The following is a 24226-nucleotide window of genomic DNA, read 5'->3' as shown; positions in this document are numbered from 1 at the left end:
TTTTTTTTCCTTGATATGCCTTTGATCTGGTTATATTTCTTGGCTAATTAGGATTTATCTCTCATCGTTCTTGAACTTTAATTTTCCTTATTTTGCATTACCTGATTAAAATTACTTATCTGTGGTTAGGTTGTTTCTCCAGAGTTCACGTTCTTTGATGGTACCAAGTCTTATCTGGATGATTCATCTTATGGTGAAAAGCTTTTGCGTGCAAAAATGGATTTGAACTTCATGTAAGAGTAGCATAAGACCTTGTTTCAATATCTTTGTATCTTCTCATGGTTATTCTCATTTTGCTGGTGCTTGCTAAGAGGCATTAAATGATTTCTCAAAGGGATTTTATTTTCAACTGTTTAGTATGAAAGAATGGTAGGAGGAAAGATAAAGTTGTAGCATCCATTTCATTTGGTTAGAAGTTGGACAGAAAATTGACAAAAAAGATGGTTGTAGAGAAGATTATGTATATTGGTACAAGAGGATCTAAACCACCCAAGATCTGCTCTCTCTCTCTCTCTCTCTCTCTCTCTTAACATATTTGTGTCTGGGCACTTCAGGTTGGCAGATTAGGAGATGTATGTATATGACTAGCCCATAATATGTGTGTGCATGTCTTGATTTACCATGTATGGATGGTGGGAAAAATGGATGGTAACCATGTATGCTAATTTTCCCTATGTAGATGAAACTGCAGTGTTTAAGTCAAAGCATGCATTATGTCTGTGTGTGTATTAATTTCCTTCTATCAAAGAACATTAATCTGGAAGTCCATTAATAAATGATGATGTACTTACTATTCTTTCTTTATTCTTTATCATTGACACTTGTTTGGTCAATATAGTTCAGTGAACAGAAATATTTGCTCTTTGCTAACTTATTTATCAAGCTGTGCTTTAAGTTTCAATTTTATGCTGACATAAAAACAAGTTCTATTACGGTATTACCTATTTTTCTTTAATAGAGCTTATATTATTTCTTGCGTAGAACTGTTAAGACACTTGACTGATGATATGTCCAATTGACATGAATGTTGTTTTGTTGTTCCGGAATTTCTCTTCTATTGGTTTTTGTATAGTTTCTAATATTTGTGGCAGCATTCTCCCTCTCTATTTTTCCCGTTTGTTTTGCCAAATATTCTGTTTTATTTCATATATGGTTTTTGAACAATATCCTTTCGCTCTTTTAATGAAAACCAAGCAGTTGATGAGAATAATGTAAATGTGTTTTTGTTTATCTTTTTTATTTTTTATTTTTGTTTTGTATTTATCTTATGAACAGGTATGCATCAAAGGAAAATGATACCTGGATTCGTGCCCTGGTGAAGGATCTGACTGTTGAGGCTGGTTCTGGTCTTATCATTCTGGATCCACTGGATATTTCGGGGGGATATACTTCCATTAAAGAGAAAACAAACATGTCTCTAATGTCAACTGATATTTGTATTCATCTTTCATTAGGTGCAATTTCTCTTCTACTTAACCTTCAGAATCAAGCCGCTTCTGCAATACAATTTGGAAATGCAATTCCTCTGGCTCCCTGCATCAATTTCGACAGAATTTGGGTGTCACCTAAAGGTTTTCTTCAATTTAGTGGAGTAGTGTGATGCTTTATCTCACTATTTAATTTTTTTTATTATTTTTTATTTTCTTATTCCATCCTGTTTTATTGTGTCTGCAGAGAATGGATCTCATAACAATCTTACCATTTGGAGACCACAAGCTCCATCAAACTATGTTATATTGGGAGATTGTGTGACATCTAGGTAAAACATGATTGCCCATGTTCCAATTATGGTTAAAGACTTGAGGTTTAGGGTTCTTTGTTTCTGTTTTCTTCCATACTGTAATTTGTTTTAGGTTGGTAATTTGGTTAATTATCTATTAAACTATAAATTGAAACTGGGTCGTGGTCTGGTGTTGACATCTATCTTCATGTTGTTGATGTATGAGCTTTTTCTGAGGATGAGTTGGGCGTTGAATGGGTTGTGTCTTCGTTCATTTTTAGTCTGAGTTTCTGTCTTTGGGTCTTTTATTTTCGGACATTTCTGGGGATATATTGTTGGCCAAGAGAGATTATAACTGGGAATTGGGGCTAGGAAGGTGTCTTTGAAGTGAGTTTTTATTCTTCTTTTTGATATATTAAGATGGAATGCTTGATAATTCTAGTATTATTTTAGTAGGAGCCTTAGGTTCAGTAGAATTCCATGGTTTAGAACCAGTATTTGTTGTCTGTTAGAAATTTTTGATGCACTTTTATGTTTCTGTTCACTTTTTTCTTTCTTTTTTAATTTGGGCTTTAATTGATTTTACTTTCACAATCTCTCTGGCTAATGCTCTTTGCACTGAGTTATCTTTTTGAAGAAAGATATTATCCACCTGTCCTCAATATAAATGGTTTTTTTTCATGTAATTATTTTTTGTATGAGCAAGATTTACATTATCTTTCATCAATATCTTAATCTTTTTATGTTTTACTATTAATATGCTTTTCATTCTATTGTTCGCCAGGCCAATTCCTCCTTCACAGGCAGTACTATCAGTAAGCAATACATATGGGCGTGTGCGGAAGCCAGTGGGTTTTAATCTTATTGGTTTTCTCTCTCCCGTCCTTGGATTGGAAGGAGTGGAAGGCCATTCTGATGTTGACAGTGATTGTTCCCTATGGATGCCTGTTCCGCCCCCAGGTTATACTTCAATGGGTTGTGTAGCAAATATGGGAAAACATCCACCACCAAATCATGTTGTTTATTGCCTGCGCTCTGATCTTGTAACATCTACAACTTATTCAGAATGCATGCTGAATGCACCATCAAATCAGCATTGTAATTCTGGATTTAGCATCTGGCGTTTGGACAATGTTCTTGGATCATTTTATGCCCATTCTTCAACTGAATGCCCTTCCCAAGAAAATAGTTCTGATCTGAGTCATCTTCTACTCTGGAATTCATTTTGGTCCTACGCATCTATTAATGAATCTGTGCATGGGTTTGCTGTGGACAATGATCATGTTAGTCAGCAAACAAGTAACCAGAGTGCTAGTTCATCTGGGTGGGACATTCTCAGGTCAATTTCAAGAGCAACTAGTTGTTACATGTCAACCCCTCATTTTGAGAGAATGTGGTGGGACAGGGGCAGTGACCTCCATAGACCAGTGTCAATTTGGCGGCCTATTTCACGCAGTGGGTATGCCATAGTGGGCGATTGCATAATGGAAGGGTTAGAATTATTTTTATCTTGGAATGTTTCTTTGTCAAACTCTTTTTATCATTATACATATTTTTGTGATCTCTTTATGAGTTTCTGTTAACATTTGGCATTGTGTTTTCTCCTTTCCAGCTTAGAACCTCCTGCTATGGGCATAATTTTTAAGTCTGAGGATCCAGAAATATCTGCAAAGCCTGTCCAATTTACTAAAGTTGCCCATATTATGGGGAAAGGTTTTGATGAAGTTTTCTTCTGGTACCCAATTGCCCCCCCTGGTTATGCTTCTTTGGGGTGTATAGCTTCTAGAACAGATGAAGCCCCGTGTGTCGATTTCTTTTGCTGCCCGAGGCTGGATCTTGTTAACCCGGCCAACATTCTGGAAGTGCCCATTTCCAGATCTTTGAGCTCAAAGGCATCCCAGTGCTGGAGCATTTGGAAAGTTGAAAATCAGGTTAAGATAATACTCATTAAACTCATAGTCCATGATCGTCACTTTGAATTTTTGGGTTATCTAAGATAAAGTCTTTCTTAAAATGTGAAACAAACAAGTTTATTAAAAAGTTTACTTTTTTTATGTAAGCTCAGGTCTGATATAATCTTCCTTAGCCTATGGCTCTTCATTCTCTGAATTTTTACTGGGAAGAAAGGACAGATGATTGCATTTTTGGCTGCCTTTTTTTTTTTTTTTCTGTAGGCTTGTACTTTTCTTGCACGTTCTGATATGAAAAGGCCATCACTGCGGTTGGCTTACACTATTGGTGATTCTGTGAAGCCGAAGACACGGGAAAATGTAACTGCTGAGATTAAACTAAGATACTTCTCTCTAACTGTTTTAGACAGCCTACACGGAATGGTATGTTTTCTGGAAAAAAAAAGTACACTCTAGACCATTTGACAGGATATTGCCTTCTGTTTATGATGTATTAATTGTACCCTTTTAGATGACACCGCTATTTGACATGACCATTGCCAACATCAAGTTAGTGACACACGGTCGGCTGGAGGCTATGAATGCAGTCCTCATTTCGTCTATTGCTGCTTCAACTTTTAATACGCAGTTAGAAACATGGGAGCCCTTGGTGGAGCCATTTGATGGCATATTCAAGTTAGTTTCTGCCTTATTCTAGTTACTATATGCCTACTATGAGAGAGCCACAAAAAAGAAAGTACACCAGTTTGTAATGAATTTGATGCCCTTTGTTAAATATTATTTATCTTTGTTTTTCTCAAGGTTTGAAACATATGATACCAATGTGAATTCACCATCAAGACTTGGGAAGAGGATGCGCATTGCCACTACCAACATTGTGAATATAAATATCAGTGCAGCGAATCTTGATACTTTAGTAGAGACCATTCTTTCATGGAGACGACAGTTAGAGCTTGAACATAAAGCGACGAAGCTGATTGAGGTCAATTGGAAATTGCACCTCGATTTTGTTTTAAGAAGATTCTGAGTTGATTTTGATACTGCATATTTACCTTCAAATATCTAACTAGTTATTCTTTCTCAGGAGGCTGGTGCTCATTCTGAAAATGAAGATCTGGCCTTTTCCGCCCTGGATGAAGAGGATTTACAAACTGTGATAGTAGAGAATAAACTTGGGAATGATCTGTTCCTGAAAAGGATTGAGCAGAATTCAGAGGTGGTCGACCAACTTCATCATGGTAACTGTGCTTCAGTTTGGGTTCCACCTGCAAGGTTTTCAGACAGGTTAAATGTAGCAGAGGAATCTTGGGAAGCTCGCTATTATGTTGCTGTGCAGATTCTTGTTGCCAAGGTTCTATTATGATTGAAGCTTTTGCAACATACGCTCCTTTCGTTTTTTTTGGCCAGTATATGCTCATTTATTATTTGATTGCTTCTAAACTAAAATATTACTTGTTCATATTTGGCAGGATTTACCTATAATTGATGATGGTAATAGCCATAACTTCTTTTGTGCTTTGCGCCTTGTCATTGATAGTCAAGCAACAGAACAGCAAAAACTTTTCCCCCAGAGTGCAAGGACAAAATGTGTGAAGCCCTTAGTTTCAGACATGGAGTACCCAAATAAAGGCATTGCAAAGTGGAATGAAGTTTTCATGTTTGAAGTTCCTCATAAGGTCTGTTGTGTATTTAACAATTTTATTCTTTTCCTTTATGTTGTTTATTCTTCTTTACTGTTAAAAGTAGGCACAATTTAATTTGTGGATCTTCAGTGCAAATAGCTAACATATTCATATTGCTCTAAAAGTAAGGTATGTAAGCTAATCAAGAGTAGTAAAAAATTCCATTATAGTTAAATGTTGTGTTCTGATAAGCACAATTAAGCGAAAGCTGTGATGTTGATCGGGAACACAAGAGCTGCTATGCAATAGCTCTTGTTTTCCAAATTGCTAAGGAATTTCTGCATGTGCTGTCACAGGGGGTTGCTAAATTGGAGGTGGAGGTAACAAACCTGTCAGCAAAAGCTGGTAAAGGTATGTTTTATTGGTGCATCAACTTGAGTTAAAATAGGAATTCACATAAAAACTAGATATTGAAGTTTTTCTAGTTTTTGTTGCTTGTGATGCAAAATCTGTGTGCCTCTTACACTTTTATGAGTTTATGTTCATTGCATTCAATTTCATGTACGTTTGGTAATAAGACTATTTATATGGCCATAGAAATTTGTGTCACAAGTTTTTTGTATTCATTACTGTGTGGTTCACTTGTTAAGCTACTCTACTCTTTCATTTGTTCTCCACTATGCATTAATTTGTTATGTATGGATTTAGTTTTGTCTGGTGATAGCTTCTAAGTAAATAATATTCTTCTGGAGTTTTTTTTTTTTTTTCAAATTCTTTAATATACATAAAGTATTCACTTATTCTGCTCAAGTCATTCTCTTTATTCAAACATGAACTTTTATATGTTTGCTATAGTCTCTTCATTTCGGAATTTAATAAAGCAGGTGAAGTTGTTGGTGCACTTTCTTTTCCTGTTGGGCATGCTGCCAATATTTTAAAGAAGGTATCTTCATCAAGGATGCTGTCTCAACGAAATGATACTCAGAAGATTGAATCATATCAATTGAGGAGAAAGGTGTGTTACTCTTTTCTGCATGTTGGGTCCAATTACTTCACGTTTCTTTGTTTCAATGGAATTTTAGTTTCTGTCATTTCTTTACTGTCCTCTTTTACTGGTTCAGTCCCACAATGTTGAAGATATGCATGACCACGGATACCTCTTTGTTTCCACTTCCTATTTTGAGAGGAATACAACTGCAAATTTTCAAAGAGATGCAGAAAGCAAGGATGCTTTTGACAAGGATATAGGTTTCTGGGTTAGGCTTGGAACAGAGGGTTCATGGCAGAGCATTCGTTCATTGCTTCCATTGTCAGTAGCCCCCAAATCATTCCAAGGCGAATTTATTGCAATGGAAGTTGTCATGAAAAATGGAAAGAAGCATGCTATTTTCAGGGGTCTTGCAACAGTTGTAAATGATTCTGATGTTAATTTGGATATTTCAGTATGTCATGTATCAATGATTCCAGATTCAGGATCAGGCAGTCATAACTTAGTGGTAGAAGAAATCTTTGAAAATCAGTGCTATCAACCAATTTCTGGTTGGGGCAATAAGTGGTCTGGTTTTCGAAGTAATGAACCAGGGCGCTGGAGCACTAAAGACTTTTCATATTCATCAAAGGTTAGTGATTTTGCATATAACTGCTTCCATCTTCTCGGGATTTTTTTGTTGCATGACCATCAATACACGTTTGTCTCTTCTTTCTCGCCATTCTGCTTTCTTGGCATTATGTATATTCTTAATTCACCTTTGTCTTGAAGGATTTTTTTGAACCTCCCCTTCCCAATGGGTGGCAATGGATATCAACATGGACTATTGATAAATCCCAATTTGTTGATGAAGATGGCTGGGCTTATGGTCCTGACTTTCAATGTCTGAGATGGACCCCAACTTCAAAGTCGCATATTAAATCTGGTCATGATGTTGTGCGCAGGAGGCGTTGGATCCGAACAAGACAACAAATTGCTGCGCAAGGAGTAAGTTGTATAAAGAGTGACTTCACTACCATAAGCCCTGGATGTTCTACTGTTTTACCATGTGGAAGTACATCTAAAGCATCTGATCAGTGCCTACATGTTCGTCCTAGTGTTGATTATCCTCAGCCCCCATATGCTTGGGGTCATAACATTGTTGTCGCTGTCACTTCTAGTTTTGCAAGTGGAAAGGACCAGCCTTTCTTAGACCATTGTTCGCTATATAGTAAAAATACTTTGCCACAAGGAAGCAAAATGCCCAATTTTGCTCTTTTGTTAAGTCAACTTGAGAAGAAGGATGTGCTTCTTTGTTGTTGCCCTACTGTTGGAAGTAGACAAATTTGGCTCAGTGTAGGTGCAGATGCATCAGCCCTTCATACAGAGCTTAATCAACCTGTTTATGATTGGAAGATCTCTGTTAATTCTCCTTTGAAGTTGGAAAATCGACTGTCTTGTCCAGCTGAATTCAAAATATGGGAAAAGGCAAAAGAAGGGAACTATATTGAGCGAGAGCATGGTATCATATCTTCACGCAAGAGTGCTCATATATATTCAGTGGACATTCAAAGACCTATATATCTTACATTTCTTGTACAGGGTGGTTGGGTTCTGGAAAAGGTAATGGGTTTAACTTTAATCTGACAATGCATGGTTTTTTCCCCTCTGCAAGCCGTGTATTAAATCTTTGTGGTGAATGCATTGTTATTTGCAGGACCCAGTTCTTATTCTGGATCTTTCTTCCAGTGCTCACATTTCATCTTTCTGGATGTTCCACCTGCAAAGTAAAAGGTTGTGGCTCCATTTTTTTTTTTTTTTTCATGGGTGGTTATCTCTAATAATTTTGGTTTCTACATATCTTGTGATTTGTCAGTGTGAGAGGATACTGCATAAATTACTACATTTTTCCTCTGCTTCTTACTTTGCAATGTCTGGGTCCTTTTCCCTAATGTTCAAATACTAATGAAATGACTGAGGTTTAATATAAACTGAACTTGAACTTCCTTCAGAAATTTCATTCTGTTGCTAGACTTTTCCCTCACAACAACATGTAGTTATTCTTGAGCAATATAGGTTTTAAATACAGAACACCTATTTTAAAGGACAGGGTAACAGAAAGTATGCTATTGTTTAACTATATTTACTGTTTTGACATTTAAATTTACATTTACATCTACATTTAATTTTCACTACATCCTTTTAAAAAATTATCCTAGTTCCAGATTGGTATGCTGATTCCGCATAAATAAATGATTTTGATGCTTTGTCCCATGCTAAATTAGTTTAAGATTTTTTCACAATAGGTGTATGTGTGCTGTTGTGATCCTAAATATGTAAGAAACTGTGTCTGATTTTTGCTGTATGATCCTCTTAATTGATGCCCCCATTCTTAATGCTGTAGTTAGAAACTTGTTAAGAAAATAAATGGAAGGAAATGATACACGATTCCTCTTATGTTTATTTCTCCTTGAGAATGGTCAGCTCCAAGTGTACAGAAACCTGACTGGTGTCAAATATGATGCCACAGTTCTCTCTCACTTTTATCGATAATGGATTCATAAGATAAGTGAAAGGAATATGTATATGATTATTGATTATATATGTTCCTTGATGATTAACTCATTTACTGAAAAATAAAGAACTTGGGTAAGTGATAAATTAATCACTAATTGTGTGAACAGTCTTAGGCTTACTGCTGTGGAAATCTAATTTTCATTATTAGTTGATTAGTTGACTTTGTCTATTTTAGTTACGTCTCTTATTTTTAGAATAAGGAGTGATTTGGGTAATTATACCAAATCTATTAAATATTTTCCTATTATATGTAGAGAGTAAATTACTCCTTTGATTAGCTGTTTTAATGCATGAAAATCTTAGGTTTTAAGGCTGAGAATATTCAGTCTTTAGCCTATATATTTTCATGCAATTCTAGCGTTGTAACAAGGAAAAATATAGAAGAATAAAATAGTTTTATTCTAGAGATTTCTTCAACTGCATTCCATTAAGTTTTTTTCTTGTGAAAAAAAAAATCTGGCTTATGTTAACCATGATCTTATCATATGGTGTTGCAGGAAATTGCGTGTGAGCATTGAACGTGATATGGGAGGAACCAGTGCCGCACCAAAGACGATAAGGTTTTTTGTTCCATATTGGATTATTAATGATTCATCTCTACCTCTAGCTTACCAAGTGGTAGAAATTGAAGGTTCAGATAGTGCAGACATGGATTCACGCTCACTATCTAGGGCAGTTAAATCTGCGAGAACAGTTTTGAGGACCCCTTCGTACTCAGCAGAAAGGAGACATTCTGGTCTTAGGAGAAACATCCAAGTACTTGAAGCTATTGAGGACACCAGTCCAATAGCTAGTATGCTTTCCCCACAAGACTCTGCTGGTCGTAGTGGTGTTATGCTGTTTCCATCGCAAAAAGATACATACGTATCCCCATGGGTTGGCATAGCTGTGGCTATCCGTGATTCTGAAATTTACAGTCCTGGGATTTCTCTTCTTGATCTTGAAAAGAAGGTAATATGTTAGTGGGTCAAGATGTCTACATGCTTATGAATCTTATTTGCTTTTTCTCTTTTGTGGGCTAGGTGGAAAGGGGTAATGCTTCTGATAAATTGTTTGGTGGCGTTTCAGCCATTTGTGACTCTAACTGAAATGTAACTTATATTCCAGGAACGTGTTGATGTAAAAGCATTCAGTTCGGATGGGTTCTACTATAAGCTTTCAGCTCTAGTGAATATGACCTCAGACAGAACAAAGGTGGAAAACTAGTCTCTAAAAGATTGATGATGTTTTATATTTTATTGTGGTTCTTGGTTCCTCTCACGTAATAAGACTATAATAGTTTTATTCTTTTTATTTCTTATACATTGTTTTCCTCATTGGTGCTTCTTTTTTTTAGTAATATTGTTTTAACTTCTGGAAGTTACTGCTACCCATCCTTTTAAATTTTGGCCCTCATTGTGATTCGTACCTTAATTGAGACTTTTACGGTCTATGCCATCTTTTTCTCCTCTTATTGCATAGGATATAGTTGTCAGTAGGCATTCAGACCATTGCAGCCATGATCCCGGAAACAGTTATTCCTTATGTGTTACTTGTTTCTGCTTATTTCTATTAAACAAGTTGGCACCCAGTTAGTGTCCTGCTTCGGCCTTAGAGATTCAATGTTCTAAATTTCTAGCTGTGGTTACATGAATTTTAATCACTAGTCCCTTGATATTGCAATCTTCTTATGCTTCCTTATTATTATATTCAATGTTCCATGATAGACTCTTCCTATAAACAAAAACCAAAACTTTGCTGCAACATACTCAGGCAAAAAGATTATGTTGCGGTAGATTGGAGGTTGTGAATTTTCATGAGAAATTTCTTATACACCAGACTAATTAACATTATTGTTTCTTATGTACATAAAGCCATGTAGTTTAAGAAAGCTATTCAAGATGTTGGGATCTTCTTTTGGGAAATACTCCTTTATTCCTTTGTTGGTATTTACTAACCCGATAAATCTGATCTGACGATTCTTAACTGTAGATTATCTGAGTAACCTATAGGATTTGTAAATCATCATTGTTCAGCCTGTTAGCCACTAGTATTGAATCAGAATTTAAAGGATGTTATAATGATTCAAGACAAGGAAGCTCTGTGTGCTGGCATGTGCTTAAAAGCTTCTACGTAGATGTTAAGACTGAATAAGGGAAGTTTAGGTTTTGAAGCAGTCAAGCATAAAAATTAGTTTATTGATATTTGTTTATAGATTTCTTAGTCAGTTAGTAATTACTAAAAATGGTTGATGTTCAGGTCATTCATCTTCAGCCATACATGCTGTTTGTCAATAGGATTGGTTTTAGTCTTTGCCTGCAGCAGTGTGATTCTCAGACAGTGGAATGGATTCATCCTACTGATCCTCCAAAACCCTTTGGATGGCAGAGTTCTTCAAAAGTTGAGATGTTGAAGGTCAGTGTAATCAGTCATATCAGTGATTCAATATATTTCCCTGCACATATTATTATTACATCCACTTTAACTAATTGGACTTATTTTTATTTCAGTTGCGGGTAGATGGATACAAGTGGAGTTCACCTTTTAGTGTTTCTAGTGAAGGAGTGATGCGTGTTTCTTTGAAAAATGACAATGGAAGTGATCAGTTATTTTTTAAGGTTGAAGTTAGGAGTGGAACAAAAAGCTCACGCTACGAAGTTATCTTCCGCCCAAATTCCTCATCAAGTCCTTACAGGTTACATGTTACAACTGTGCATATACTTTTAAAACTTCTTTAAATGCTTCTTTTTATCTGCTTTACTGTTTACATTTGTCCTGTTTCCCAGGCATATAAGAGTGGCTGGGACGCTGGATGGTCTAGTTGGGTTCTGGTTGGGTCAGTTTGCATCAAGTCATTTTGGGGTTGGGTTATGGTATAGGTCATCTTGATTTTGGGTCACTTTGGGTTTCAAAATGCTCAATTTGGGTTGTTCACTTTTTTAAATTATTTCAAATAGAGTTCAAGTTCAGGTCATTTGTTCAAATGATTTGTATTATAGTAGATATTATTTCTTATCTAAGTCGAAGTTTAAAATGAGAAAAGAATAAAAGTTATACTCAATTTAAATTTTGGACTATTCAGTTCCATTTGGGCTTGTGTTGCTTCTGACTCAGGTAATTCAGGTTCAGGTCATTCGCTATTAGAGTCAAATGGGGTTGGATCAGGTTAGTTTTTGGGCATGCTGGGTAGATATTTCAGCTCTGGTCGGATTTTTCGAGTTCTACATGCATATATCCCCTTTCTTAAATTCCTTTTTGTGTTTCTTTCATCTTCTCTTTCATTTTGTAATGTTATTATCTTCTGGGAACAGGATTGAAAATCGTTCCATTTCCTTACCCATTCGCTGCCGGCAAGTGGATGGTACCAATGATTCATGGCACTTTCTTCTTCCCAACACTGCTGTTTCTTTCTTATGGGAAGATCTTGGTCGTCAGCATTTGTTGGAAATCCTTGCGGATGGGACTGACCCATCAAGGTCAGAAAAGTACAACATTGATGAGATTTTTTATCACCAGCCCTTTGATGTCTCAGGACCTGCCAGAGCTTTACGGGTTACCATCCTAAAAGAAGAAAAAGTAAATGTTGTTAAAATCAGTGACTGGATGCCTGAAAATGAGCCTACAGCAATCATTAGCCAAAGGATACCATCCTCGTTATCAGAGCTCTCTAGAAATGAGTCTCATCAACAGCAATTGCAGTCCGCCTCAGAATGTGAGTTTCATTTTATTGTTGAGCTTGCTGAGCTTGGGGTCTCCATTATTGACCATACGCCTGAGGAGATACTATACCTTTCAGTGCAAAATCTTCATTTGGCATATTCAACTGGCTTGGGCTCTGGGTTTAGCAGGTATGCGCTGCTTTTAATTAATGCTGGAATGCTGCAATAAAGCAAGATTTATGTTATCACAATGTAAACTTTCTTGCCCCATAAAGAATTGCTCCATTGCTACAAAAGAAAATTCCGTAAATTTTTTATTTGATCCAGTCATAGCATGCCTTATGGTAAAAAAGTTAACTTGGTTTTATTCATGAAACCAATTAAATTATTCCGTATCATTGGTTTCATGATGCCTGCTTTTGTTGGCTGTTCCATTTCAAGTGATAAACTGCCTGTTAACTCATTGTGGAGTTTCCTTGATCCATTCAATATTCATAGGATTACTTATTGCAAGTACAATCATGTATAAATTATGCTGTTACATGTGTTTTTCTTATGCATAAATTCATTGTATATGCAACTTTAGTACTAAAAAGTTCTGAACTTGGTTGTGCATCTGAAATAATAAGGGGGCCCTACACTTTTTTTTCTTTCCCTTCTCGCCTCAAAGAAGGCTCTAAATTTGTGAATCGAAAGCCTTAGATTTAGCATAGCTCTGCATTGTGGCACGCTATTCTGCAGAGAACCTAATAAACTGTTTACTTATTATGCAGGCAGAATAGATGTCCAAAACATTTCCCTGTTGTCTCGCTATTTGTGACTGTTTACTGATTATATCTTTTTGTTATTTCAGGTTCAAATTAAGAATGAGAGGAATTCAAATGGATAACCAGTTACCATTAACTCTAACACCAGTTCTCTTCAGGCCACAGAAAATTGGGCAGGAGACTGACCATATTTTGAAAATTTCTGTGACTCTACAGACAAATGGATCACTGGATCTATGTGTCTATCCATATATAGGTTTCCATGTGAGCATGTTAACTCTAAAAAGTCTTGAGCAGTGTGTTGGTTTTTTTACTATCTTAGTCACTCATCTAGCTGTATTCATTTTGATTGGCTTATGACCAGGGCCCTGATAATTCTGCATTTTTAATAAACATTCATGAACCTATTATATGGCGCATTCATGAGATGATGCAGCAGATCAATCTCAGTAGGTTATATGATGCTAAAACTACAGCTGTGTCAGTTGATCCAATCATTCAAATTGGGTATGTGAGAACCTTTCTATGATTTTCATATTCGAAATGTGCTTTGCTCTGTATTTGATTGCTTGAGGCTTATCACTCGTATTTAACCCCTAATCCAGGGTTCTCGACATCTCAGAAGTTCGACTGAAAGTGTCCATGGCTATGTCACCTAGCCAACGACCTAGGGGAGTGCTTGGTTTTTGGTCATCGCTAATGACTGCATTAGGGAACACTGAGAATATGACCGTAAGTTGCATGTTTAATCCATTTTTGTTTCCTCATTTGTAGATCTTTCTTTATTTTGACCTTCAATTCTCTGGCTGGATCTGAAAACCACGTGTAAGTATATGGAAGCTAGAAAAACATGCAGAAACTTGCTGTAATAAATATCTGTTAAGAGTCATGGCCTCCAAATACAGATATCAAAGTTGCAGTAAATATGTTGATAGATTCAATTGTTTTGGTAATTACAAGGGTTTGGTGGCATAAGACTGAACTGTGACTCTATATGAACTACTGTATTTTCCATTAATTAAGTACTAATCTATGGATGAAGTAGCACTAGCTACTCTCTGAGCTATATATATCTCAATGTTTTCTAAACTAACTTTCATGAGCTATTTGTCGTTGGTTATACACATTGTAATATAACTGTTGAATAACAGGTCAAGATAAATCAAAGATTTCATGAGAATGTATGCATGAGGCAAAGTACTATGATTAATAATGCTATTTCAAACATCAAAAAGGATCTTCTTGGTCAACCACTTCAATTGCTCTCTGGCCTTGATATATTGGGCAATGCAAGTAGTGCTCTTGGACATATGAGTAAAGGAGTGGCTGCTTTATCAATGGATAAGAAATTCATTCAAAGCCGACAGAGACAGGTATGTCACAAACCCAAAATTTGGATTACTAAGCCTACACTTGTTGCCAAGTTTGTGCTGATTTGTCCATGCTACACTAATTATTTGCAAAATGTTTTCTTGCTCATTTATGTGTATCATGGGTCTGCAAATAACTGTATAAAGCTATGACGTGCTTTGTTTACTGCTCAGGGGCTTGATCTATTTGAAAGGTGTGTTTAATAACCTTAAACCCTGAGAGATGGATGACTTGTGTGTAACTGTTGAATAACTGACAAAAGTGATGTGTCTGTTATATCTTCCTATTATCATTTGATTGATAGTTAATAAGTAAATTTTTAATGGGGTGATTTAGATGGTTGAATGATTGATTGAAAATGAAAGCATAAGTTAATAATTGATTAATAAAACCACTTCTTGCTTTGGTATTCCATCTTTAGTTTCCCTTCTGATTTATTTGTCTACACCCTTGAAGCATTTCTAACAGTGGTGGCATTAATAAATGTTTATAATGGAAAGAAATTTTCTGGTAAAAAAAAGGAACACTTGTAGGATGTGTTATAGGGTTTAATGTGCAGTAAGGGTAAATATTGTCTTCTGCACCTTATAACTTAATAGAATAGCAACAGGAGGTTACCATAGGATTAGGAAGCAGTTATTTCACCACCTGAACAACAATATGATCGAACAATTAGTTGAGGGTCAACCTTTTTTTCCTCTTTCTCCTGCTCATGCTGTTGTTACATAAATGCTATGCTGTTGTCTATTAAAGCCATTAGTCATCCAATAGGCTTCTTCTTGGGAAATAACTGTCTGGTGCTGTGCAGTTAACCATCTAGAAACTCTCACAAGTTCTTTTCAATTTGCTTTTTTTGCAGGAGAACAAGGGTGTTGAGGACTTAGGTGATATTATTAGAGAAGGGGGTGGGGCACTAGCAAAAGGCCTGTTCAGAGGAGTTACTGGCATATTAACAAAGCCTCTTGAAGGTGCAAAAACTTCTGGTGTTGAGGGCTTTGTTCAGGGTGTTGGAAAAGGCATAATAGGAGCAGCTGCGCAGCCTGTGAGTGGGGTTCTGGATCTTTTGTCAAAAACTACTGAAGGTGCAAATGCTATGAGAATGAAGATCGCATCTGCTATAGGTTCGGATGAACAGCTTCTCCGCAGGAGGCTGCCTCGTGTAGTTAGTGGTGATAATTTGCTTCGACCATATGATCAGTACAAAGCACAAGGACAGGTACTTTATTTCTTATGCCTTCTTCTCAGGTGTAGTTGGCTTTGAATACATTAAGTAAAAGGGCAAGTGGGACTTTTGCATTTACTTGTCTGTGTTTTATTTATGTTTGAAAATTTGGTTTGATGATCACCTGCTTATGTTATGAGTACAACACTTTAACCTACTGGCATTTGTGTTCATCTTGAAGGTCATATTGCAATTGGCGCAATCAGGTTCTTTCTTTGGCCAGGTTGATCTATTCAAAGTACGTGGAAAATTTGCACTATCAGATGCATATGAAGATCATTTCTTACTACCAAAGGGAAAAATACTTATGGTTACTCATCGAAGAATAATATTATTGCAAGTAGGTCAACTAAATTTGCTGGAAACTTTTTCTTGTTCACTGGTGCCTTTTTTTTTTTTTTTTTTTATTACTGAACTTGGAGGTCAAACTAAAGGATTATGTTGCTTTTTGTCTTTTTCAGCAAACCTCTAATATCACTCAGAGGAAATTCAACCCGGTGAGGGATCCATGTTCAGTATTGTGGGATGTGCTGTGGGATGATCTGGCAACAATGGAGTTGACTCACGGAGAGAAAGACCTACCAAAGGCTCCACCTTCTCGACTCATACTCTATCTAAAGACTAGACCAACAGATACAAAAGAACAAGTTCGTGTTGTAAAATGTGGCCGAGATACTTATCAGGCTTTTCAAGTTTACTGTTCAATTGAACGAGCAATCAACACGTACGGACAAAACCTTTCAAAGGTTAGTTTCAGTGTCTCTAAGCATAGCCTTGGATCATCCTTATTAAGATTTAAGACTTTTAGTCGTAAAAGCTTCTTTTAATGATTCAGGAGTTGCTGAAGAAGAAAGCTACTAAACCATATTCACCAATTACCAATGGCACTGCTGTTGAAATGATTTCAAAAGAAGGGGCTTGCACCTGGTCTCCTCAACAGGCACCTACGTCGGTTATTATGAGATCAACTTTTGGTAGCAGCAACAACTGATTTGGGAACCAGTGCCAACAGAGAATTTCCTCTGATAATTTAACAACATTTTCCAAGACTGCTATCTGGGAATCAAAAAGTTTCAGCACACATGCCCCACCAGGTAAGGTGTATGACATTGAAGCATCTATTGAGTGAGCATCAGCTGAGTGCTGCTTCTTCCACTACAGATTGACTTATATGCAGTTTTAAAGGTAAAATGGTTAGTGGAGTATATTTGCAAGGGCCCTTAGAAATATGAACGCTACGTCCTGCCTGCAAGCCATCCAAAGTAACGGTAGCAAATGGGTCTCTGGGAACTTTGGATGCTTAGTAGCTGGGACATGCTTGAATATAAATAGATATTTCTTAATAGAAATCTTATGTTAGTAAACATCTCATATAATCAATTTATCTAGCCTTCTTGAAATGTATAGTTTTTTAAAAAATTTTGTATAGGTCTATAGTATTCATCCGGACATGCAGGACCATTTACACGAGAGCTGGTTTTCTGGCCCAGAATCATCTTGGCTGATAAGCAAGTTCAGTCGCTCTTATGGTGCAATGTGTAAATTTTGAGATGAAATATAGTCACAATTGTGACATGCTTTGATAGAAAAGAAAGACAGGTTATGGGGACTTTGCATTTTGCTCTAATACAAGTGTGTGGGTTGAGTTGGATGCTCATTTCCTCCTATGAATCGTCATCCCATTTGTAATTTGATTAGGCTTTAAAACTTATCCACAGGACATGAATTTCATGCTTGTTCTTAAGTAAACCAATCATTGAATTGAACAACAAATTCAAGCAGCTCTTATGATTGGGTGATTGGACGTAATAATAAATTAATTACATAATTTTTTAAAAAACCAAAAATGAAATTTAAAGATAGAGATTGCTATAATCAAGTTACTAATTATAGTACCAAAAATAAGCGTGTGTTTCGCTTAAACCTTTCTCTGTCATAAGTGATTTGCATCAATCATGTGATATTAATAATATTTAGATCAACTTGTCTGGTAGGTCGACCTTTTCCCCTTTTAGTGTTTACCAATCCAAAACTAACAATTAAAATAGTGGTCACAATGATCACATACGTATCGATAGAGCTTAAAAAAAAAAAAAAAAAGGAAAATGAAAAGAAAGCTCGAGAGATAAGCTATTTGTTGATTAATCTTCAATATAAAATATTAGATTAGATTAGGTTAGTAACGGAATAATTGGGTCTGGGTATGGGAGTTACAATGGCCACTAACCAATGTCAAAAGCAAAAGCTTAAAGAAGCTCACGTACGTAAAGCAACCATTGATGCACAGATCAATCCACTCAAAGAAAAGTGTGAATTGGAATAAATTTAATTATTATTATTATTATTATTTAAATTATCTCTAATATTTTTAACGTTTGTGGTGTGACAAAACAACTAGAACACGTTTCTGGGCATTGATCCAACTCCAATACGTGATAGATATGCAAATTGATAACAAATGACATGTGTATCTATGTTATTTAAAAATACAAATCATAATTAATGTTTGCCGAATCTTATTATTTCACGTTTATGACATGACAACTTTTTTTACAGTAGAGTTTAAACTTGATTTAAACTAATTTCTATATCATAAATTTCATGTATATACTATTATCTATTTGCTTACCATAATAACAAAATAACTAATTTAATTTATTCACTTTTTTTTTCTCTTTTTATTGAATCAAACTCAAATTTAAACACTTCCAATATATTATTTTATTAACATAAAACTCTTAATAGCTTTATATGGAAGCAAAGGGAAATTCCAAAGCCAAGCAATTACCCCTTTTTAACAAGTTCCACTATTTTTACACTTCTTAAAGGGAAGGGAAAACTCTTAAAAAAAAAAAAAAAAAAAAAAGGCAGAACAATAAGAATATATAATTATTAAAGTGGAGAGAAACCCCAAAGTCAACTACTCAGCTCCATTAGGCATCGGCCGCAAAGTCCACCGAGAAAACGTTAAATCCGTTATTAAATCATTCACGGCACATTTACATTGCTTGGGTTCCCACTCCAATTCAGCTTCACCCACACGTGTCGGTCAGTGTCACCGACTAATCCCGACGATATAACACAAACTTCTGCAAGAAAACTTTCAGTATTGGGTTAACTCCAATGGAATCCCCATTCATTCATTCATTCTCTTCTCGATACAAACAAAAGTAAAAAAAACACTTCTTTGTTGTTCGAAAGCCTAAAGAAGCAGAAGCAGAAGCAGAAGCAGAAGCAGAAGCAGAAAAGGGGTTTTGTTCAAGAAACGAATCAATACTACTAATCGTTTTAGAGATGATTGTTGGTCAAAATATGGGAGCAGAAGCCGACATCATTTACCGTCACCAAGCTGTCAATGTTATGTCCATTTCCACCGAAGTTTCTCGCTTCGATTCGGTGCGTTTTTCCCTTTGTTTTCTTCTTTACTTCCTTTGGTAACTCTTCTTTTTCCCGTGAATTAATGGCTTCTATTTGCAATAGAAGAAGCTGCTGTTTGATTAGCCGCTGTTAGGGTTTGGGATCTTATTTGATGGGTTGATAAAAATGACATTTTTTTTTCCCTTCAAGTCATGGTATTTTCATTACTTTATTGTAAATTTCACCCACAATTATACGACTTTAGTCCTTTTTTTTTCTGTGTGTGGGCAATATAGAATTACTAGATTTCAATTAGGGGCAAAAAGAAAAAAGCTTTGGTTGTTCATGCTCTCATAACTATCAATCATAGATCCAAAGTTCAACTGTAGATTTGTCATGGGTTTTCTGGTTTATGGGTTAATTATACTTCTCTTTGTTGAATCTCAATAGCGTCAGGAATCACCATATGAAAAGCCTTTTTTTTTTTTTACATGTATAAGAACATGGGCTTACCTTTTTCTGTCTGTTGTGTAGGTTGCAACTTGCACTGGGACCATCGGAGATGCTGTTATTGAGTCATCTGTTGTCAAATTTGTGCCAAGGATTCGTTCTGGCAGCTGTGCTGACATTGGTCCGCGGAGATCTATGGAAGATGAACACATAAGGATTGATGATCTATCTTCCCATCTGGGTTCTATGTTTAAGCCTTCGATACCAAGTGCTTTCTACGCTGTTTTTGATGGTCATGGTGGTGCTGACGCAGCTACTTATATCAAGAGGAATGCTACAAGGTTATTTTTTGAAGATTTTGATTTGTCACAAGTATCTGAGATTGATGCTGTTTTCTTAAAAGAGTTGGAGGATTCTCATAGGAAAGCATTTTTGCTGGCAGACCTTGCCTTGGCTGCTGAAAGCAGTGTTAGCAGTTCTTGTGGAACAACAATGCTGACTGCTCTAGTGCTTGGTAGGCATTTACTGGTTGCAAATGCTGGTGATTGCCGAGCTGTTCTCTGCCGAAAAGGTGTTGCAGTTGAAATGTCTCAAGATCATAGACCTTGTTACTTACCTGAACGCAAGCGAGTTGAGGATTTGGGTGGCTACATTGATGATGGGTATCTTAATGGTTATCTCTCAGTCACACGAGCTCTTGGGGATTGGGACTTGAAATTTCCTCTCGGATCACCATCACCTCTGATTGCAGAGCCAGATGTTAGACAGATTGTGTTATCAGAGGATGATGAATTTTTGATCATTGGTTGTGATGGCATTTGGGATGTAATGCCAAGCCAGTTTGCTGTCAGTTTTGTTCGCCGTGGTCTAAGGAGACACAATGACCCAGAAGAATGTGCCAGAGAATTAGTCAATGAAGCATCACGCCTGAATTCATTAGATAATCTCACTGCAATTATTATCTGCTTTTCTTCCCCTGCTCGTGTTGAGTCATGTCCACCCCAACAGCGAAGGTTCAGGTTTTGCAATCTCTCTAAGGAGGCTAGGAATAAGTTGAAGAGCTTGTTAGAAGGCAATTGAATGTACGTACAAATTATTTCTCGTTTATTTACTGTGTTACTCCTAGAAAATGTTGCAATCTGTTTCTGGCTGTTTCAGAGAGTTTAGAAAAAGCAGCGAGCAGTTTTGTAGGTGTGAGAGAGTGCAAAATAGGGGTATGTCTTATGTTATGATGTCTGGTGGTGTAACTACATTGAGGGATTATTTTTAATTGCAATGTGTCCTTGTTCACTGCAAAAATGGAGTTGTAACTTTGATCACATCCTTCTCCGAAAGGTGGGTTGATTAGTGTCCTTGTTCTTGCTCACTTTCCTCCTCGTAGAAGCATTTGGTATAATTCATGGGTTGCGTTTTCATATAACTACTATCAGCTTCCAATAACTCTTCTTGTTTCAAGAGGATTCATGTTTCAAATGGGTTGTAGCGTTAAAAATGAATAATGTTATTGTTGGTTTATTGTCCGCATCATCATCGTCCGTAAACTTTGCTTGGAAGGTTCAGCCAAATGATTGGTACAGAGTAATCTCATATCCCTAGCGGGAACTTTCATTTGCCCACCACTATATACCCCGCTAAAGATATGATGGTAGGACTTGTAAGGCCACCATTTTCTGGAGTTTTTATTATCTTACAATCAAAATAAGAGACAAAAATAATCCCATGCTGCATCCGACTAAAGAACAATGATGCCAATCAACCAACTTCCTTCCACTTCCACCTTCCAATGATTCTATCAAAGTTACCAGAGATGATGAGCCCAATAACTTGTTTGGGTATCTTCTAACAAGTTTAATCAAAAAAGTTGGACAGTCAACGGTTCAGATTGGTAGAGCCTCGTGTCAGAGGATCCCCCCACCTACCAAACTCAAAAATGTTGTCTCTCACAGTCAACTAATCCAACAGCATCCAGCTTCCAGATCCTCATTATCCACGTGTCGTTTATGTATTGGAAGAGCAGCATCTAAAGTCATGAACAGCCGCCGCAGGGAATCACCAATTACAGAAATTTAAAGCAGCCCAATTTGAGAAAAGACAATAAAATATTACTATTGGAGCCGCAATCTAAAGCCAGGGTTTTTGATCAAGAAAATGGCTTTGGCAAGCTTGGCCAGAAGAAAGGCATACGTGCTGTCGAGAAACCTGGCAAATTCACCTGCTGATGCGTTGAAGTACTCTTTTTCACTCAGCAATTTCTCAAGGGGTTTCGCTTCAGGATCTGAAGAGAACGACGTTGTTGTCATCGGTGGCGGACCTGGCGGCTACGTCGCGGCTATCAAGGCCGCACAGCTAGGTCTCAAGACAACCTGTATCGAGAAGCGCGGTACCCTTGGTGGTACCTGCCTCAACGTTGGTTGCATCCCTTCTAAAGTATGCTTTGCGATTTCGTTTTTGGATCTAAATTTCATTTTTTTTTTAATTTATGGGTTCTTAATCGACTCTGATTAAATATCATTAGTATGATATGAAGATATTTGCATGGGTTTTTTTAGTGTTGTGATATGTCCTGAATTATATGGTGAAAATGCTTATAAAACTGATCTTGTTATTGAAAATGGTTGTCTCACTTTCTGTTCTGAATACCCTTTGAAGAACTGTGATTCGGTATTATATTTGTAATGTTGAAAATGGCATTTGCTAATTGTATAAATGAAGAGAAAAATTCTCATCTTTACCATTCTCTTTAATATAATTAGTGTTGAAAATACCTACTTGATTACTATAAGCCTTTATCTTCAGTCTTTGAATGAAGTTTATTAATTGCCTTAAGAATTTTTATTTTTCTAATGTTGCTTTTTTACGTTCAGGCACTTCTTCATTCCTCTCACATGTACCATGAAGCTAAGCATTCATTTGCTGGCCATGGTGTGAAATTTTCTTCTGTTGAGGTTGATTTGCCTTCTATGATGGCCCAGAAGGACAAAGCTGTTTCTAATCTTACCCGTGGTATTGAAGGTCTATTCAAGAAGAACAAGGTAAACTATGTCAAAGGCTATGGAAAGTTCATTTCTCCCTCTGAAGTTTCTGTAGACACTCTTGAAGGTGGGAGCACTGTTGTAAAAGGTAAGAATATCATAATTGCCACTGGTTCTGATGTCAAATCTTTACCTGGTATCACCATTGATGAGAAGAGGATTGTGTCATCGACTGGAGCTTTAGCTTTGTCAGAAGTCCCTAAGAAACTCATAGTCATTGGGGCAGGCTATATTGGGCTTGAGATGGGTTCAGTCTGGGGCCGACTAGGCTCAGAGGTTACTGTTGTTGAGTTTGCCCCAGATATTGTTCCAACAATGGATGCAGAAATCCGCAAGCAATTCCAACGTTCACTTGAGAAGCAGAAGATGAAATTCATGCTCAAAACTAAGGTGGTAGGAGTTGATTCTAGTGGAAACAGTGTGAAGTTGACTGTTGAACCAGCTGCTGGTGGAGAGCAGACCACACTTGAAGCTGATGTTGTTCTTGTCTCTGCTGGTAGAACTCCATTCACAGCTGGACTTGGCTTGGACAAGATAGGAGTGGAAACTGATAAGGTAGGACGAATTTTAGTCAATGAAAGATTTACTACAAATGTGGCTGGTGTTTATGCTATTGGAGATGTAATTCCAGGGCCTATGTTAGCCCACAAAGCTGAAGAGGATGGTGTTGCATGTGTGGAGTTCATAGCTGGTAAACATGGCCATGTTGATTATGACAAAGTCCCTGGAGTTGTCTACACTCATCCTGAGGTTGCATCTGTTGGGAAGACTGAGGAGCAGGTTAAGGCTCTTGGTATTGATTACTGTGTCGGGAAATTCCCTTTCTTGGCAAATAGCCGAGCCAAGGCTATTGATGATGCTGAAGGAATAGTCAAGATATTGGCTGACAAGGAGACGGACAAAATTCTGGGAGTCCATATCATGGCACCAAATGCTGGAGAGCTCATCCATGAAGCAGTCCTTGCCGTTAATTATGATGCATCAAGTGAGGACATTGCACGCGTGTGCCATGCACATCCTACAATGAGTGAGGCATTGAAGGAAGCTGCGATGGCCACCTATGACAAGCCAATTCACGTATAGAAATCTAGATTTTACATGTTATTCTTCATTTTGATTTTTGTTTGAGAATTTTCAACATGACTCAGCACAAACTGTTCATTTTCTTGTTTGTCTTTACTTGAAGCTGGTGGCATGCTGGACTAGAGATTTGCTTATCTTCGTTCCCCATCGTCTAAATGGCATAATAATGCAGCATGTTCAGTCATCTGTTTGATCATTGATGTGCAATTTAATAAAAACTTAATATCTTGAATCAGATTTCATGCTCTGGTGATTCCCTGTTATACATGTATTGAAGTTATCTTATGTTTGAGTGAATATTTTGTTTGTGAACAATTCAGGATTCGTTGTGAAAGTGAAAAACAGTTGTTTATACAAGCAACGCATGCAAGATTGCAAGTTATAGTGCGCTGTTTGGTTTCTTCTACCTTCCTCGGAATCTTAAGGAATTGAGTCCGGTGCTTAAATTGTTCCATGCATAAACAAATAAGAAAACCGGAGGATGAGTTTTCTTTCAAAAACATTAAACGA

General features: G+C 36.8%; 3 protein-coding genes across 20 annotated transcripts in view; all 3 read left to right on the top strand.

Moving 5' to 3' along the window:
• The window catches only part of LOC111306962 (uncharacterized), a 38554-nt gene extending 21128 nt beyond the window's left edge, over positions 1-17426 (top strand). For 15 of the 17 annotated variants that reach the window (XM_089751960.1, XM_089751958.1, XM_089751964.1 and 12 more), the window contains 28 exons: positions 130-233; positions 1276-1571; positions 1675-1759; positions 2505-3212; positions 3333-3651; positions 3895-4053; positions 4142-4305; positions 4432-4612; positions 4715-4981; positions 5100-5306; positions 5609-5663; positions 6137-6267; positions 6374-6871; positions 7012-7842; positions 7937-8013; positions 9294-9747; positions 9904-9990; positions 11035-11190; positions 11286-11470; positions 12087-12623; positions 13288-13465; positions 13566-13708; positions 13807-13933; positions 14353-14574; positions 15432-15788; positions 15976-16134; positions 16256-16540; positions 16630-17426. In XM_089751960.1, the coding sequence (XP_089608086.1) occupies positions 130-233; positions 1276-1571; positions 1675-1759; positions 2505-3212; positions 3333-3651; positions 3895-4053; positions 4142-4305; positions 4432-4612; positions 4715-4981; positions 5100-5306; positions 5609-5663; positions 6137-6267; positions 6374-6871; positions 7012-7842; positions 7937-8013; positions 9294-9747; positions 9904-9990; positions 11035-11190; positions 11286-11470; positions 12087-12623; positions 13288-13465; positions 13566-13708; positions 13807-13933; positions 14353-14574; positions 15432-15788; positions 15976-16134; positions 16256-16540; positions 16630-16785 (7128 nt within the window). In that variant the 3' untranslated portion in view covers positions 16786-17426. The remainder of the gene's footprint in view (positions 1-129; positions 234-1275; positions 1572-1674; positions 1760-2504; positions 3213-3332; positions 3652-3894; positions 4054-4141; positions 4306-4431; positions 4613-4714; positions 4982-5099; positions 5307-5608; positions 5664-6136; positions 6268-6373; positions 6872-7011; positions 7843-7936; positions 8014-9293; positions 9748-9903; positions 9991-11034; positions 11191-11285; positions 11471-12086; positions 12624-13287; positions 13466-13565; positions 13709-13806; positions 13934-14352; positions 14575-15431; positions 15789-15975; positions 16135-16255; positions 16541-16629) is intronic. The other 2 variants (XM_089751959.1, XR_016332131.1) reach the window with 2 other exon arrangements.
• A 1473-nt stretch (positions 17427-18899) lies between these two features.
• Positions 18900-20920, top strand: LOC111306959 (Protein phosphatase 2C family protein). 2 transcript variants are annotated; one of them, XM_022905004.2, is made up of 2 exons: positions 18900-19190; positions 19686-20920. In XM_022905004.2, exons 1-2 carry the CDS (start codon positions 19089-19091, stop codon positions 20679-20681), a joined length of 1098 nt encoding a protein of 365 aa, XP_022760739.2. In that variant the 5' UTR covers positions 18900-19088; the 3' UTR covers positions 20682-20920. The 2 variants fall into 2 exon arrangements, with proteins under 2 accessions (XP_022760739.2, XP_089608099.1); XM_089751973.1 differs by lacking the exon at positions 18900-19190 and adding an exon at positions 19213-19366.
• Positions 20921-21719: 799 nt separating this feature from the next.
• On the top strand, positions 21720-23951 carry MTLPD2 (lipoamide dehydrogenase 2). The gene is made up of 2 exons (XM_022905003.2): positions 21720-22028; positions 22466-23951. Exons 1-2 carry the CDS (start codon positions 21750-21752, stop codon positions 23714-23716), a joined length of 1530 nt encoding a protein of 509 aa, XP_022760738.2. The 5' UTR covers positions 21720-21749; the 3' UTR covers positions 23717-23951.
• The last annotated feature ends 275 nt before the right edge of the window (positions 23952-24226 follow it).

The sequence above is a fragment of the Durio zibethinus genome, chromosome 22 (assembly GCF_047325235.1).
Source record: "Durio zibethinus cultivar Kanyao isolate XHJ-2024 chromosome 22, ASM4732523v1, whole genome shotgun sequence".
Lineage (NCBI taxonomy): Eukaryota > Viridiplantae > Streptophyta > Magnoliopsida > Malvales > Malvaceae > Durio > Durio zibethinus.
This window is presented reverse-complemented; position numbering and strand designations above follow the sequence as displayed.

Bases quoted from the DNA above. Each gene is read 5' to 3' on its own strand.
- MTLPD2 (XM_022905003.2), top strand. From the start codon at position 21,750: ATGGCTTTGGCAAGCTTGGCCAGAAGAAAGGCATACGTGCTGTCGAGA. The intron at 22,029-22,465 runs GTATGCTTTGCG...TTTTACGTTCAG, and splicing joins TTGGTTGCATCCCTTCTAAA to GCACTTCTTCATTCCTCTCA.
- LOC111306959 (XM_022905004.2), top strand. From the start codon at position 19,089: ATGATTGTTGGTCAAAATATGGGAGCAGAAGCCGACATCATTTACCGT. The intron at 19,191-19,685 runs GTGCGTTTTTCC...TCTGTTGTGTAG, and splicing joins AAGTTTCTCGCTTCGATTCG to GTTGCAACTTGCACTGGGAC.